Raw genomic sequence first — 12,017 nt, 5'->3', positions numbered from 1 at the left:
GTGTCAGAGTCTTCTCTATTTCTTATTCTGCTCCCCAGTGAGAGGCTGGGGGTGCACAAGAGATGGAGGGGGGACACAGCTGACCCAAAGGATATTCCATCCTCTTTAATATCCTTGCTCAGCAATAAAACTGGCAGGTAGTCTTTCCAAAGACTCCTTTCCCAAAGAGTCTGGGCATTTCTCTGCTCATGGAAGGTTGTGAGTAAACCCCTTTGTGTTATTCAGTCCTTTTCTCCTCCCTGTTCTTTCCTTCACCTATTAAGCCATCTTTATCTGGTTTTTTATTGTTTCTCTTCCAATTCTCCCCCCATTCTGCTGCAGAGAGGAGAGAGGGGGAATCAGCAAGCAAGTGGGGAGGTCCTCAGTTGCTGTCTGGGGTCAACCCCTGACACTGACAACAAAATAATGTTTTGTATGCTCTGTTTCACTCTCCTAATCCTCCCAATCAATCTCAGCCTCTCACAGATCCCCTCATGCATGAAGAGGTTATTGAAGCTGAAGTGAAATACTACAATAGAGACTTAGAGATATGATGCATAAAACTATCAAAAGATTAATAAAACTTGCAAAATTATTGAATTTTTTTTCCTATATAATCTACTCACTTCACCTCTTACATCCACCACTTAAGTATAGTGCAGTCTTAATAGCAGGTTAGCTCAAACCCTGATGATATATTGAACACCATTTACATAAAGGACATAAAAAAGACAGAATCATGGCAGAAGACACTTAAGTTCAATTCTTAACCAAAATCTGTAGCAAATGCAAACCAGAAGAATTTGATTAAAATAAAATCTCTCACAAGGCAAAGGCAATAAAGTGAAAAACAGCAGAGTATTTCTCTTATAGGTCCTGCATCTAAGATCTACTAGCTACCAAAGCTTCCAGAGGAACAGGAACACTGATCCACAGAAACCAGTACTCTTCCTGATGTCTGATATGGGCAGATATCACTGCAACTCATGTTTTGTGAAATTATTGAGTTCAGCAATGATCAGGAACAGACCATATTTCTGTTTTCAAACAGATGTTGGAAGCTCTTGATTTTATTTTCATTTCTTAAAGCATCCAAAACACCAGAAAACAAAAAAATTCAGCCTCTTAACCAAAGTCAAAAACTCTACCAGGCAGTACAAGAGACAGGACTGTAGATTGTTCTGAAATTTGATGGCAATCCACACGGACATGGATTGAGAGTTGCCCCCAAAATCTGTCCTAAGAATCCTGGAGTGAAAGGACAAAATATTTCCACACATCATCAAGCAGAAAAGGCCCATACTTGATTCACTACCATACATCTATATTGGACTGATTGCTGATCCCCTTTGAGAATAAATTGCAAAGCAGCTGGAAAAAAATCATCTTGAGGCAAAGTGCAGGAGAGGTGACCTAAACATCCAGGGACAAAGGTCAGAACCTGAGCTCCAAACCAGTTTCCTCTGCAGAGCAGCAGACACTGTCACTTTCAGAGACTGAGGCCAGAAGTTTCTCTCTGATGCTGTGTGCAATGCTGTCAGAGGAAGTGTCTTGTTTACAAGTCAATTGTCAAATTAATTTGAGGATCAAAACACTACAAGTGTATTAGGTGGATTGCTTCTTTACCTTCCTGAGGTTTCCCTGAATTTGCTACACTGCAGTTCTTGCTCTGAATGAGCCATGTGAGCAATCCCAAACCACACAAATTTCACTTCCAGCCCATCACAGGCACGAGTACAAACCCAGTGCACAGCACAGAGACTCCCCTAATGCAGGACAATTTTAGCAGCATCCCTGAGCTGTGCTGCACAGCAACCTGGCAGTGTGGAGTGAGCTCCTGCTCCTTCCTCCTGAGGAATGAGGCTGCTCCACGCTGTGCAGGGGCTGGCACAGCCCCCAGGCACGACCCAAGGCAGATGGAGGGGCCAATGCAAGAACAACAGATGGCAGCAGCAGCCAAAACCCCTCTGGGATGGGGAGATCAGGAAGAAAACGATGAAATAAACCCCATAAAAATGTGCAGAGAGCACCTCCCCTCATGGCTCTGAGAGAGATCCGTCGTGCAAATAGAAACCAGCTCACTTCAGGAAGGAAATGAATGAAAACAAAGGGATTATTTGATTTTTATCATCATTTATGGAAGGGATCCATCTTATTTCCTACAGGAAAAAAAGCAATTGCAGGGAAGTTTTTGCTATCAGACAACACACTAGAGATAGTGATGGCTCCAGTCTGGTTTTCAGCTGGACTCTTGGTAACACCAATGATATTCCAACCTCCTTTCCCACAGAGCTGTGAACAACATTCTGCCTGATGGCTGAAGGGCTGAATTACCATGAATCACCTCAGCAATGGGATCTAAGACATAAACTCCATGCCAGGACATAAACATGTCTGTATATACATAAACATGCACACATATAACAACAAGAAATAATAAGTTTCTATTATTATTACAGTAATTAAAATAATAATTAAAAATAATATAAATAACAATATGAGTGGTGACATAATAATAATAGTAATAATAATTATTATTATAGTTATTATTATAGTCTTTACAGTGCTTGGAAGAAATGGAGTTCAAGATCAAGTGGTCACTTAGGAGCCCAGGTGTTATTTTAACTTGTTGATAGTCAGCAATAGGTGGCTTATTCCAATTGACTCTCAAGTTTTCCAGCAAAAAGAATATTTTCGTGGGCAAAGTCTGCTGCTAATGCCACATTGTCACATTTTAGTAAAACAAAAAAACCACAGTGTGTTTTACTTTTACAGTAAAATTACATCTATTTTTCCCAGTATAAGTGAATCTATTAAATACATGACATTTCTGTATTTACCTAAATAATATACATAGATTTAAAACATATGTACCCAGCAAAATATAAAAAGAAAGCTAAGACAACTTCATCCTGCATTATAGGATTTCAATCTCATGAATCTCAAAATAATTTAGTTGGTTACTAAATATAAATATAGTACTTGCCATTTTCCACACACTTTAACAATTCCAGTATCACTCAGCTGCTTTCCACCCCATTTGGGAGAGTATGCACAAAAAATTTAACATCACAAGGAAGAAGAGGCACATGGGATGCAGCAGAATAGTAACTTTGTTGCTAAAAAATTAGGAAAATTGCCCTGAATCTGAGGAAGATTTTAGTTGTTTTCCTTGTTCTCTCCAGTTTCTGTATGTGGTGATAGCAACAGGCTGGTTCTTCATGTGTATGAAACAAGCAGAAGTAGCAAAATGTGCAAACTCCACCCTAGAAGCTGTGCCAATGCATATCCACCTGGAGCTCCAGAATAACTGATCCTTCCATTTCATCCAGTTCCTGGCAACTGCAGCTCCAGTTTTCTGATATATCCACCAGCAACAGAAGGGAACCAAGGACAAAAATTCACTTTTACAGGAGCCACCACACAGCAGTTTAATGGCAAGCATTTTCAATTAGTACCTGAATTCAGTGAAGTACTTTGGAAGTAAAAAAATGCCATTATGTACATCAAATTTACTCATTTGTCTCCATCTTCTCCTGACACATGACCATCCCATCATGTTTGATATCAAAAAGCTCAGAGAGATTTTACAAGTCCACAAAGATTAATGGACATAGTTAAGACATTGATATGCAAGACTGTTCAAAAAATGCACTCCTGAAAAATTATGATGATGAAATAAAACGAAAAAGGAATCACAACACTCTTCTAGCAGCTCATAAAGAAATCTGCTAAGAGTGTCTCTTGCTGGTTTCTGTTGCCACCTCCTATTTCTGTCAGCACTTGCAGTCAGTTTGTTGAGTGAACACATAGGGGATGCAGAAATCACACTTTAAAGTGATCAGCTCAGAATTTCCCTGCAATCAGTTTGAGTGAAGAAATCTCTCTTTAAAGTGATCAGCTCAGAATTTTCTTCAGTTTCAGTTCCTGCCTTCAGCACTATGTCAAGAAACTGACTTACATAGCAGAGCACTAAATGAGTCAATTGGAACTTAGGATGATTCACATACAATGTTTAGGTTGGATATCAAGAAGAATGTTTTCACCAAAAGAGTTGTCAAGCACTGGAAGAGGCTGCCCAGGGAAATGGTTGGATCTTGATCCCTGGAGGTGTTTAGAAGATGTGTTTGTGAGGCATTTAAGGACATGGTTCAGTGGTGGGCTTGGCTGCACTGGGTGAACAGTTGGACTTAAAGGTTTTTTGCAATCTAAAATGGTTCTAAGATTCTAAAGCATCACTCCCCTAAGCTCTGAGCTCACTGCCAGGTACCACTCCAGGGAGAAAAGATCACTGCTAGGGATGTTGCAGTTCTTAGCCACTGCTCTTTGGGCTTTCCAGAAGGTTAAGAAGGTGCACAGAGGAAGGGCTGGCTGCTGTCTGAGGGGTCCAGCACAGCACCAGGCTCTCAGGGGAATCCTCATCAGCCTCCAAAAGAGCATTTAGCAACAGGCACAGATGAACAAAGCACAACTACTCACAGCCTCAGGGCTGCTTCTGTTTCCACTACCAGAACAGCTATCAGTGGGATGTGTTCACAGTGGAGGAGGGTGACCTGGAAATGCTGCAATTTGCCTGGCAAGCAGCACAACTGCATTTCTCCTCCAGAGTGATTTGGAGTTAGGCTGGAGAGTGTAGAGTGTACAGCCAAGACAAACACTAGCATTTGTAGTTGGTGAGTGCAACCATGTCCAGGCATTCATAACATCACATCTGACAGCCACAGAGCCTGCTGGAAGCAGCACACCAAGGGGCACTCCAAATCTGTCTCACCAACTCTAATTTCCATTAAATCCTGGTGTCAAAGAAGAAGAATATTATAAGTGGCTTTTCTGCTAGCAGGGAATGAAGCTGGGGAGGCAGAGGGGGGTACAGGAGAAATAAAACCCAGAGCACAGCTAAATGCCTTCTCCCTGGTGCATGCCTTAGCTGCAGGATCACTCTGAGCTTCCTGATGAATGCTTTGTACATTGCTGCCTGAAAAATGAGCAGGTGGGAGCACTCTGCTCAGTAAACTGAGCACTTTCTAGTTAGCTTTAGTAGGAATGAAACCACTTTGTTTTTCAGTTTAGTTGACAGACACACCCATGTGTATGTACATGCACTTCCAGATTGATATGTGTAAAATATTTCCACCACGACATCACAGTCGTCATTTAAACAGCAATTTAGCACAGAAGTTTAGAGAGCTTTTGCCACCTTACCATAAAGAGCTTTTGCACTTGTTCTTGAATTCTGCTCCCTCTCTGCCTGAGCAAACGTTGGGGACCCATAGCCACTGGAAAAAAAAAACATTTCTGATTATTTTCTGTATTTGGCAGGCACTGAAAAAAAACTCTCCCCTTCCATAGGACTACACATACCTACAACATAAGTAACAGAGGGAATGATACTGGATATTTGCTCCACACCATAAATATGAGGGAGATTGTTTCACTTGGGCTGTAGGCCTTTCTGAGCTCTCTTTTATTGCATTTAATACAGCATCATGCACAGCTGGGGTGTGGTGTACAAATAAATACCACCTTAACTCAAGTAGCAAACTCACTGCACAATTATAATAATGATGGTAATAATGACAATAATAATAATGATGACTATGCCAAAGATTTGGGTAGGATTTGGGGTTTTTTCCCCTGTGTACACAAGTGCTGATTGTTTTTAACTCTTTTAACTGCTTTGAATGAAAAAGTATAAATGGCTTACAAATGAAATGGAATATGACTACAAGTGTTTCAAGAATGAGTAATACTGAGTTCACCTTAAGGGGATAAAAAAAGCAAAAGACACCACAGATATCCTGCTCCATAGAGGAGTGTGTGTTCCTTGGCATCAGGTAGGTAAATTCCCATTAATGTTGTAAGTCCAGTGCCATGCTCCTGATAGAGGGATCATCCTCTTATCTCAGGCAAGGTAACACCTTCAGGTAGCAGCTGCTCAGTTCTGCTGACTGGGAAACAGTCTGTTCTCACAGCTGGGAGAGGCAGCCTCATCTTTTATGCATAAAAATGCATTCACTCAGAGCTAACCTTAAACATCTCAGGCACACAAAGACCTCTCTGAGTAACATAATAAGGATGTTATGGCTGCAGCAATTTATGTTGCTGTTTCAGATGAGTCCCTGCAGCAGCAGTTTTCCCTTACACTAACACAAAAAGCAGTCAGGTGATATCTGTCACTTGGATTCCACAGTTTGCAAACCCCTCACTCTTCAATAGAAAATTTCATAATTCCAGTGGGACCTACTAATTATAGCTCTACCTGAAATGAAAACCTGAAGAAGGAAGCACAACATTATTCTGTCCATAAAGGGCAAGCCAAAGGTGTAACCTTACTTCATTTGAGGGAAGTAATTTCCATATCCACCGGGAGGGGTGTTTGATATGTGTCCATTCATTCTCACCACCACTCCCTGGGAGAAAGCACCTGGGGAAAGAAACAACAGCACATGAACTGAAGGCTCCTAAAAGATGAAGGTTTAACACAGATGAGATACAAATCTAATGAGAAAATTAGGGTTGGAACAGGAAGGAAATTGCATCAACAAGCTCAATTGTTATTAACTGCATCCCGGTGATGCCTCAAAGACCCACTATGGAACTTCCCTCAGCAGCAATTGGATAGTTATTGCTTCAAATAATTTATAATTTAGTGAGCAAAGCTACTATTTTTGATACAATGGTCTTTAGGAATAGCTGTAGAAATAAACAAAGAACAACATCTACTGCAAAAGTGGACAAGTTGTTCCAAATGGCAACTTTATTACTCAAGCACACTTGATTTCAACCCCCAATTCATTTCTTTCAAATGCCACTTTTGAAACGACCTTTGGATACATATTCTATGAAACATATCAGCTGAATTGTTAGAAAGATGCATTATCAAATTGAAACACAATTGCTAGCACAAAGGGAAACTTGGTTGGCTATTTTGGTACTTAAGAAAAACTTTTTTGTGTGTGTGTGTGTATGTTAAGCAGTGCTTGACATCCTGAAAGTTTGGCATGCCAAATGAAACCTTTCCTCTAAAAGCAGTGCTGAAAGGCACATGATGAAACAGTTTTAAAAATTCTCCCTTTAATAGCATGTCCATTGAAGTCAAAACTAACTCTGGAAAGTGATTTTCATAACCCTTTCATATTCAAATTTACCATGGGCAAATATTCTTCCATTTACATATATACATTAATAATATAAATTTGAATATTTCCCTACATTTCAGTCACACTGCTGAACAGACAGAAGTATATCAGATCACATTTGAACCTATAAAAGGTGTTTCCAAAGTGAGAGCAAGCTGCTTTGTTTGCTCTAGAGCTGCCTTGCAGCCAGCTCATCTTCTGAGCCCCTAAATCAGCTCCCTGCCCCAATTAATTCTTCTCTCTCTCCTTTGACCTGCCAGTATCCACTGAGTGCCCACATGTATTCTGCTGCTTCCTTCTTCCATGCAAAAAGACAATCTATATCTGTGCTAAGCCCTAAATTCATCAGCCAGGTCTAGAGACAGACAAGCTGCTGGTTTTCTGTGATGAGAAGTTTTGTAACCTGTCTGAGGAACACCTGGCACCTCCTGCCTGGGATGCAATTAGCAAAATGTTCAAAAAATGCAAAATATATTAGTAAAACTAACAAGAACAGAGGTGTATTTGATATGCCAAGTGAAATCATGTGGAAGGGTGGTTTTGTTTACAGTGGGTACATACTTGTAATTTGGCTTTTTTATTTTAGTTTCTTTAATTTTCTTTGAAATCTTTGCTCCTTGCAGTACCTCTTTAGTGTCATAAACACATTTTGCCCCACAAATATATCACATATCCACGCTGGTAGCCTGTTTGGCTGCTCCAAGACTCTTTTTAGGGAGTGCAGTCCATAGCAGCTGTCTCCAATAAATTATTACCCATGCTGAGTGCTGCTATATTCATTAGCAATTACAACCTTTGGGAAGCATCCTGAAATGGTCCCATGACTGGAAAGGATACAACTATTCATTTTCTCAGCAGAATTTGCCAGCTCACTGGGCACTCCCTGTTCTGTTTCAGTGACCAGAGCACTCAGAGTGCTCCTCTCCAGCTCAGGCTGCCTCTGAGCTCTTCAACACTTTCCATCAGCTCTTAATTCTCATCATCATCTGCAACCATCCTCAATTTGCTGCCCTGCTTAACAGTTTAAACTGAGATCAGCTTCCAAAAGGTCACCACATCCAAAACACACAAATTATCTCTGCTGCTGTTTGTTATCCCCACTTTACTTTCCTTCACACATTAAGATAGCACTCATTTAATAATTCTGTTTGTCATCATCTTATGTGATTTTTAGTCTTTTTCATATGACTGTTTATAACAAATTCTGCAACTGTCTGCCTTGAAGTGAGATCTGGGGGAAAAAAAATCCCCGCTTGGTTTAAAACTCTTTCAGAATAATTCCACTGCTCTGACATCTTAATCTGACAAATACTTGGTTTGTATTTGTATTCACTCAATTTTATGGAGGTGGTGAAACAGATATTTTGGGTAGTAGGAATGTAATATATTAGAATGTAATATATTAGAATTTCAAGCTTCAGCCTTTGAAGTCAGCATGACACACTGAATTTAAAAGCAGCAAGAAAGCTGAGCAGCAGATTTTGACATTGGGGAAAGAAAGCATCTCTCATGACTAAATCCTTGCACACTGTAAGGCACAACACCACTTAAATACAAAAAACTTCAGAATTGTCTTTTGAATGAAGAGATATTGAAAATCTGAAGTAAAAAATTTTGACTATTTTAAAAAAAGCAAGTAGCTTGTTCTGCCAAGCAAACACAAAAGTTTTAGCCAGCTTTAGCTGATATGCAAACAAAACACTCTTGCTATTGGATAGTTGAGTAAAGACAACAATATTTCCTATTCCTCACACAATTTTCCAGTGCTTTTGAAGTGCCAGGACAAGTACCCTGACATGGCAATTTCAATGCTATTGCAATTCCATGCACTGCTTCTGTCACTTGGTTCAGGAAACCTCCTGAATGTGAGTACAAAGAAACCCTTTACCATAATTATTTATCATTAGTTCAAATATTTACAACAGCATCAAAAAGCCACTCGTGACTCCTCAAAATTATCAGACAATTTGATCTCGTTCTACCTAAGAGTTTCAGAAAAAAAAAAATCAGGAAAACTTATTTTTTTTTTTTTAATTAAGTGCATGATGAAGAAAAGTGAAAAACCACCTAAGGTTAACAGTATGGGCAGGGGTTTATTTTTCCCTGGTACAGCTTTCTGTGCTGTGTTTCTCATCTCAAATGCTCTTTCATCTCTTACAACCAGTCAGTCCTGTAGCAAAAGTCACTCCCTGAAACACTGCAAAGCCATTGTCAACCAGGAGTCTATTAATAAACTCCACTTCCTCTTTAATCTTCCCTTTCACCTCAGCCCAGCAGTCCACAGCAACCCACACTGGTCTCCTAGACTTTAAAATAAACATCCTTCACAATTAACTGTACAATCCCTCTTCAATTAGGCCTGAAGTATCAACAGTTTACTTGTGAATATGACCAAAAATGGTCACATCTCAGCACCCTGCAAAAAAAAAATATAAAATACAACCATGCCTGCTCTCAAAAAGAAATATTTTAAACCAGGAAAACTAAGTAAGATTTCAAGAAGAAAAGAATAATAAGAAAATAGATACAATAATAATTAATAATAAGACAAATACCATGGTATTTGTACCATTATATCCTTAAAATAATATATAGTTAAAATAGTTATAAATATAATATTTTGAAAAACAAACAAAAAAAATCCACAAATTGTCTCAACAACAACAAATTCCACCTAGGACTTCCCTGCTGCCATTTTTTAAGCTTTATTTTTGAAGGGATGTTGATAGTCAGCAGCTCTGTATTTGGCAAGGGTCCAACCTTTATGACAGAGAAACCATTTATGAGACACAACAACTTAATGATGTGGATATTTTAGAAATTTTGGAGGAGGAAGGGCTAAGGAGAAAAGGATGCACAGGAAGGAACAGGAAAGCCAATAATGGCTGGAATTGTTATTGTCTACTGATTAAGAAAATGTCATTGTTATCAAGCATCCCCTCAATACCCCCAAATTCTCCCCCAGCCAGAGCACAGGCTGTAAATACACAAAAAGCAGTGGACTTTTCCATTATTAACATTTATCAATTAATTATTATTAGCTATTAAGGTAACACTATTCCCTAGCCACTGCAGCAATGTCAGATAAGGACATTCTCTCTCCACCCTTCCCCTTTGAAAAGTATTATGGAAGAACAAAACAACAGGTGGAAAAAAAATCCATGTACTCATAGCTCATTGTGCATGCAGCAAAAATGCCTCTCACTGTATCCCACATCCTTCAGCTCTGCTGACCTACAGAATGTACAAAAACTGTTTAACTTGCCATTTTCCATCTGTTTATTCTCAATCCTCATCCCATTCACCCACACACCTTTCCCTACTCAGCTAAATGTTTAAACACTATCTCCTCTACCTTGCCCTTCTGAGCCATTGCTCTCTTATTTGTGTCTTCACTCCAGCCACAGATTTTACAAATGGGAAAATCCTGGCAGAAATACATCCTGTGGAGCCAGATGAAATGTTTCTGCTGCCCTTTGCTTTGGGACTTGCTTCAGAGCAAACACGAGTTCTGCTGCTTGTTCAACATCTTGCCTGGAGATAAACACCAAAATGCACATGAATGCATAAGTAAGTAATACTTCTGAAATGATCCCTGGGGATTTTCCATCCTCAGTGCACTGATATCAGAATTTCTCTGAGAAAAGCTGCCATGGGTTGAGCTGGCAGCAGCTTTGCTCTGTAATGTTTTCAGTTTCCTGTTAGGCAGGTTGGAGCATCCAAAAGCTGCTAGAAAAGATGATGGCAAAAATAAATGGAAAAAAATTGAAAGCCAGGCCCTGCAAATGCTGCAGTTTGAATACAAGACAGATAAACTTGACTCTCCACCACTGGGGCTGGTGTCCCCTCTGCTTCTCTCAAGCTATTTTGTATTTTTGAGGGGGAGTTTGAACCTTTCTGAGCTGTGTGTACTCCAGTATTCACCCCTATGCCCAAACACCAGCAAACATGTCAGCAGAATAGCCACAATAAAATAATTTTGAAAATGCTATTCCCTTCAGGATTTCTCTGTATTCAGAGCAGTTGTCCAGCACAGCCCTTAGCACTAATTACACTGCATTTTAGTTTATGCAAATCTACACTTCTGCATCCTGCTTTTAGGTTTTATTGTTGGATTCAGTGTTACTAAACCAAGTGGAGCTCCTGCTAAAAAAAACATGGGGGTGGGGAGGAAAGGACTGGAAGTGTCTCCCTCTCCTCCTGAATTTTACTCCTTATAGAAAGGTGAACTTCAGCCCAGAATATTATTTACCTGTTCATATAAGGGGTCACAGGGGTGGAATCATTTCAAGTAACTCAAGACAGTGACAGACAAAATAACAACTCTGTCCAGCACACAGAGTGCCATGGGGGTTTGTAAATGGATTCTGCTGGTTTTGCCAGTTTCAGTAAGTGTTTTGGTTTTCACTGACACTTTCTGAAATCTAATACTCTTCTCTGAGTCCTTCACTAAGAAGGAGTTTGCTAAATTCATTACCAGAATTCCTTTCAGCAGGAGGGATATGATAAATTTATTGAGAAAATTTGTTGTCATAATTACCAACCAAAGCAGAAGACTTAATATGTTAATGAAAGAGAGAAGATTTCCATTGGAAAAACTAAGATAAAAAATGGACTGGAAGTTGTCTTTTTCCTACTATGATATCTTTCCAGTGATTCACTGTTAAAAAATATTCTAACATCACAATTATGATAGCTATCTTTTATTTTGAGAAAGGGGAGAAATATGAAGAGCAACACGAAGAATTGAATGAATAAACTTCAGACAGATCATGTTCATGGACTTCCTTATTATTGCCACACTAATAAAGTGCTTGAAAACAGGTTCTTTTTCTGGCATGGCAACCTATTTCCATCCCTTTCACTCAGGTCTGGCCCAGGATTTATAATTAACCATAT

General features: G+C 39.5%; 1 protein-coding gene across 5 annotated transcripts in view; it reads right to left on the bottom strand.

Annotated features, from left to right (window-relative positions):
* The window catches only part of EPS8 (EGFR pathway substrate 8, signaling adaptor), a 112,308-nt gene that overhangs the window by 39,148 nt on the left and 61,143 nt on the right, over nucleotides 1-12,017 (bottom strand). For all 5 annotated transcript variants that reach the window (XM_079304053.1, XM_079304057.1, XM_079304054.1 and 2 more), the window contains 2 exons: nucleotides 6,313-6,403; nucleotides 5,182-5,255 (listed from right to left, as the gene is read on the bottom strand). In XM_079304053.1, coding sequence (XP_079160179.1) covers nucleotides 5,182-5,255; nucleotides 6,313-6,374 — 136 coding nt within the window. In that variant the 5' untranslated portion in view covers nucleotides 6,375-6,403. The remainder of the gene's footprint in view (nucleotides 1-5,181; nucleotides 5,256-6,312; nucleotides 6,404-12,017) is intronic.

This window comes from Erithacus rubecula (genome assembly GCF_903797595.1).
Source record: "Erithacus rubecula genome assembly, chromosome: 4".
Taxonomy (NCBI): domain Eukaryota; kingdom Metazoa; phylum Chordata; class Aves; order Passeriformes; family Muscicapidae; genus Erithacus; species Erithacus rubecula.
The sequence above is the reverse complement of the archived record's forward strand: the minus strand, read 5'-3'. Positions and strand labels throughout refer to the sequence as shown.